Source organism: Wyeomyia smithii, chromosome 3 (genome assembly GCF_029784165.1).
Source record: "Wyeomyia smithii strain HCP4-BCI-WySm-NY-G18 chromosome 3, ASM2978416v1, whole genome shotgun sequence".
Taxonomy (NCBI): Eukaryota; Metazoa; Arthropoda; class Insecta; order Diptera; family Culicidae; genus Wyeomyia; species Wyeomyia smithii.
This window is the reverse complement of record NC_073696.1, coordinates 154923363-154929362: the sequence shown is the minus strand read 5'-3', so window position 1 is coordinate 154929362 and position 6000 is coordinate 154923363. Positions and strand designations below refer to the sequence as shown.

At 34.1% G+C, this 6000-nt stretch overlaps 1 protein-coding gene across 4 annotated transcripts in view; it reads left to right on the top strand.

Annotated features, from left to right (window-relative positions):
• The first annotated feature begins 455 nt into the window (after positions 1 to 455).
• LOC129732932 (basement membrane-specific heparan sulfate proteoglycan core protein-like) overlaps positions 456 to 6000 on the top strand; it is a 454358-nt gene continuing 448813 nt past the window's right edge. For all 4 annotated transcript variants that reach the window (XM_055694405.1, XM_055694406.1, XM_055694403.1 and 1 more), the window contains exons 1-2: positions 456 to 566; positions 632 to 797. In XM_055694405.1, the coding sequence (XP_055550380.1) occupies positions 516 to 566; positions 632 to 797 (217 nt within the window). In that variant the 5' untranslated portion in view covers positions 456 to 515. The remainder of the gene's footprint in view (positions 567 to 631; positions 798 to 6000) is intronic.

Genomic DNA, 6000 nt, shown 5'->3' with positions numbered 1-6000 from the left:
AAAAAAATCTGGCTTATAATACTGGGAGCATTGGCCCATAATACTGTGAAAGTCAAAAAGTGGCCCGTAATAGTGGGAATCGGAAGAACATATCATTTTGAGAATTTTTGAATAAATGAGTTGTGTAAGAACAGAAATATGATATTTTCAGCATCAAACTTAAATGTATTTAGCTCAAGTTAGTGAAAAAATGATTTTTTCGATTTTTCATCGTTAATTTAACATCACAGTTATTCTTAGCTGAGCCATAATACTGGTATGACTGTATTTAAATTAGATTTATTAAATTTATTACAATATACATTCAAACACTATTCGTTCTATGACCCCTAAGAGATTGAATAGAAAAATTAGATTGTTTTTTTATAGCATATGATTTCCTGGCAGTTATTGCCAGGAAATCATAAATTATAAAAACTTTGTCAAAACATATCATTGATTTTTTTTCAGGAAATGAAATTATTCCAGATATTCCTAATTATGGACGTTTACACGAGGTTTACAGGGGATCATCCATGTCACTTGATTGTAAACTTCCTGATAATCATTATTTTCCCGGTCTAACGGTATTTATAAAATACATTTCCTATATATATATATTCATTATGAATCTATTCATCAATACTTTTAGTATCATTGGAGACGCATAGATCGTCCGCTCTCATATAGTACACATGTGAATAATAGGGTATTACATTTAACTTCTATTCAAGATAGTGATGTTGGTCGCTATGAATGCCGTATGACCTACCCCAATGGATCAATGGCATATGATTACGTTGATGTTGCCATTAAAGGTAAATAATTTCTCTAAACGATGACATATATATACAAGCTTTCCGTACAAACTTTTCGGAGAGATATTTAGGAAATTTAGTTTTAATAATTCTGAACAACACACAACATTTGTATTGTATATGTATTTATTGTGATATGTATTTATAGAAGTTTGTAAAAGAACACCCTATTACACTCTCATGCAAATGTGAAACACGTGCATATCTTGCAGGTTGAAAGTATACCGGACACAAGCATTCAACGCTAGACGCAACTTATCAATTGACCTACTCGAAGCATTGGAGTAAATGAAATCACCATAAGTGAAGTAGGGTAAAAGCAATGCTTTAAAAGGTTTAATTTTGGTCTGTGTATCGTAATGTTTAGTTGTCAAACTAAGTCGTTTCAATGAACCGTAAATTTTTGCGCATTGACTATTAATGTGTGCGTCCCATTCAAAGTTATTTTTAAAGATTACTGCTAAGTTTTTCACGCAGCTTACAAATGTAACAGCAACGCTGTCAATAAAAATAGGTGGAGGGCATGGGGGAACTTTTTGTTTTGTAATTAACATAGCTTTAGTTTCACTGGGATCTATTTGTAGTAAGTTCAAGGTGCTAACACAGACCGTTATTATAAAAAAATGCACCAAAGAATCTGAATACAACATTCGATTCGTTATGACGTCCAGAATCTCTGGTCAAAATTTCAAAATCATCGTACGGTACATTTTTGAGTAATGCCCTTTTGAAGGTCAAAGGGCAAAGTACAAAAAAGTGATATTAAAACGACGAAATACTCAATGTAAAGCACGTTTTTCAGTCACAATGTTATGAAACAACTTCCGAAATAGTTTTTACACATTCCAAGTATTATATTTCTAGACAATGAAAATTAGTGGAAAGATTTATTTGAAAATCCTGCACTGTGGGTAAAGTAGTCTAAATTCGAAAAATCGTGATCGTTCTAAATCAGAGCAAAATTGTTTCTTGGATAAAGGCCTTACTTTTGGCGTTTTTGGTTTTTCGATAAATCCACCTAACAGTTAGATAAAAATACTTTTTTTTCTATTTTTTAATATACCGGATTGCTTCCTTCAGCAAAGTTGTGGTAAATTTTAAAAGAAAAACAATTGCTGAATACTGCATATCCTATCTGTACATTGAACACGACAAAATAGAGTTTTTTTGTGGAACACCCCTCCTTAAAATCAGTTTTTTGCCTATAATTTCGTCTGTAATGGTCAAAACAATGCAAAATGTTTTAAGAAAATATGCATTCAACTAAGCTTCCCTCAAGACTTTATAAAATTTATTGTTTTGATTATCACAGAAAAAATTATAGACAAAAAACTGATTCTCAGAAGGGGTGTTCCACAAAAAACTCTATTTTGTCGTGTTTAACGTACAGATAGGACATCGCAGTATTCAGAAATTTGTGTTTAATTTGTATGGAACCCCTTACTTCCAGAAGAGGGAGGGGTGTCGAACCATTATGGGCATATTTGTTACATCTAAAAATATTCACATAGCAAAATTGATTATATTTGCTTGGTTGGTTCTCGAGCTGTGCGAAATTTGTATTTCATTTGTATGGGACCCCTCCCTTCCAGAAAAGAGGGGGATTTCGAACTATCCTAGTCACCTTTCTCGGCCCCTAAAACCCCTATAGGGTAAACAGGTATAATACGCCCCCCCTTAGGAACATCGTCAATATTGTAGCTATGTTTATCACAATCAACAAATCTTTCATGCAGTTGGATACACTATTTAGTTGGTAATGCACTGCTGTTATTTTGTTTTGTAATTACTGTTACACAATATCGCCATAATTTTATTAAAAAATATGACTAAATTGCAAGCTTTACAATCTACCGGGCATTTTATACATATTTACCCTTCACAAAATTTCACGCCGATTGTTTCAGTAGTTTCCAAGCCTATGTGGATCAGACAGACCGACAGAGCTGCATTTTCATATGTTTAGAATAGTTCAACCGATTACAGTGACGGTAGCCACCAGTCGAGCGTACTTCTATTTGTATTTAATTTTCGGTGGTAGGTTTCGAAGGATGATTATAAACTAACTATCGAGATTCACCTGTTTTGAATTGCTGTCATGTTATTGTTGTTCTTTGCGCCTTCTGAGATCTCATTTCTTCGTTGTATGGAAATTCTATTTTCGTGAATTCTACCATTTTCCGTTGAATTTTCCTGGTTTTCTCGCCGTAACAAGTTGCCTTGGACAAAGACGAACACAACAAAACAAAGCCAGCTTAAATCAGACGCTCCGTTGTAAAGTTATGGGCGGTCGCACATATGTAACTTTATTTTATATATGAAAAGATATAGCATTGATAATCTCATAATCGGCTACCGGTCGGATACCGAAACCATTGTCATTTGTTGGTAAGATAGTTCTTGCATCACTACTATCTGAGAAGTTGGATGAGAAATATTGATTCACGTGTCCAGCAGAATGTTCACAAATAGACGAATTAGATTTTTTATCTGAAATGTCCATATTTTTTATGTTTCTCTATAGTTGTTTGGAAGGCAAGCTAACATTCAGTTTTTCCTTATCAAAATTCATTTTTGCTTTTGATATCATGAAATTAACTTTGTTTCTCAATCGCTTATAGACAGTCAAATTTTATGGAGATTTTCTTTGCTTCCAGCCTCTGTAAGCAAGGTCTCTCTCAATCATAGCCTTATCAATGCTCTGGTTAAACCAAGGATTTTTTTTAAACTTTCTGAATTGCAGACGGACAAGTTGATCATGAAGCATTACAAAATTACCTTTAAGAATTCTAGTCAACATATCTGGATTATCAATGCGATAATAATCAGTCCAATTTATATTATTGAAGGCTTCAACTAATGAGACTCTATCAAAGTTATAATAAGGCTAATACAAATTTCGAGTTCTTTTTATGTCCAAGGTTATCAAAGTTAGCAAAGAGGGTGGCAAAAAATAAATAACACCGAGACGAAAAAAAAAAGAAATATCTTTGATCAAAGTTTGTGTGCAAGTTATGACGTTTGTAACTTGCACTCAAATAAATGATGAAAAATAACACTTAATTATTATTATTATTTATTTCGCTTTCCTTTTGACGACACTCTAGGTGTCACTGAACTTGTTTGTTCCTAAATAAAGCATTTATGCTGTCGGAAATCCAATAAAATGAACAAAACGGTTTGAGCTTTTTTTTTCTTCCCCTTCCAATATTCAAGATTTTTGAAGGGGGGGGGGGGGGTGACATAAAATGAAAATAAAATTTGTAACGGCCTAATCACGGTACCAATATCCCAGTTGCTGTTGTTGCAGTTGGGGAAGCAAAGATCAAGTCATGATTAGATATTTCAGGCATTGATATTTGACTAAATTTCAAAATAATTTAATAGTGAACATCCTGTGCTGTATAAGTAGGTGGGTTCAGAATTTACGACACTGTAGGACATGCTTGATACTTCATCATTAAACCAAAAAGATTTCCGAGATTGATTTGTAGGGTCAGTGTTGAAATCATCGATTAAGGAGGTGGAATTGTAACGCACAGAATACTCTTCAAAGTGGCAACGAGCAAATCAGAGCAATCATTACTAGGCGGGTTGTAATAAACAGCTAACATTATGCGATCATTTCCAATCGTAACTTCGACAATTAGATATTATGTTTTGCAATTGATTGCATTTGCTTCCGTATATATCGCTTCACTAATAAGACGACAGGATAATTCTTTTCTAAAATATATGCATATTCCACCATCATGCCTATTGCGATCATTTCTAATTAAGTTGAATCCATTGATCTTTATTATTGAATCAGTGATGGTATCGTTCAACCATGTTTCAGACAAGCATGCAATATCAATGTTGCTATCAGTGAAAGTCTGTTTTAGCTCTTCAAACTTACTAAAGTTACGCGCACATAAGCTTTGTACATTCATGTGACAGACGTTCAGCTTACCAATAATCAGCACAGAATTGATTACAGCTCTAGGAATTGAAACTTTTGCAGAAACACTGCTACCTGAACAATCAGCGTTATCCAAGATCAATCGAGAAGAATACCGGCCTCAAGAAATACCTACCTATTGGACAAACAAAAGACGAATAACTAACAACTAAAGAGAACATAAACTTAGATCTATATGGATTGCACAATCTGATTGCACTAGAACTGTTTGAGTGAATTGTCGTAACCAAATCTTTTCATAAAAAGCTAATCAATTCAAAAAGTTCGATAATCGCAGTGATCTTTTATAGCAGCTTTTTGTAAATAAAACTCCAATAGTAATAAATTGTAGCACAGTAGCAAGGCATAGTTGAAGCAGCAGCAGCTGGATTTACAGTTTCAGCAAGCATACAGCGACAGTAGACCAGCCTCCTTAGCAGCACAGCAGACTTTTTTTTTATTAATAACTTTTAGGAGTGGAAGAATCATAGGATTGAAAAAAGGTAAAAAAACATGGAATTGCTTGGAAGGAAAAGAAAAACTATTAAAGGATAGGGTTTTTAACAGTGACAGCAAGTTCTTTAAGTGAGTGGATAGTTTTGGAGTTACCACATCCTTTTAGTTTGATGATCACTAGACTGGGACACAGTTGTATGGGAAAAAAGAGTTGGTGTAATTTTTTCGCTCCAATGCACTTTTCGTGTTCCTTATGGGTCCTGTAACAACTGTGTAACTTTTCAGATCGATCGGTGGAACCCCTGATTTGCGCCCGATTTTTAAAGTTTCCATACGATTTTATATGAGAAAATCCACTTTTTCAAAACTTATCCTCTAGAAATTTCCAGTTGGCTCCTAAAAATATACCAATACATGATATTTGTAGGAAATTTTCCTGGGAATAATTCTTCTGAAGACTGTAAGGCGCTACAAAATTTGTAGAAAAAGTGATTCACCTTAAACTGATCGAATGTCTGACGAACGGCTCAACATTGAATTTTTCCAGCAACACTGCTGCAGCATGCTGCTGTTGCAAACTCAACAACGTGATGAGAAACAGTTTCGCGTAGAATAAAGCTTGAAAGCGTGATTTTTCGCTCATAGTATCTTCGGAAAAAATGCTTAGAATATCAATCCCTATATTTTGATAGTATTCGTTGTGTGATTCATACCCCTAAAAGTGAGAAATCAGCTTTCTAAACACCCCTACGTAGTGAAAAACATTTTCGTGTGGGATTAAGCTTGAAGGTATGATATTTTGCTCAC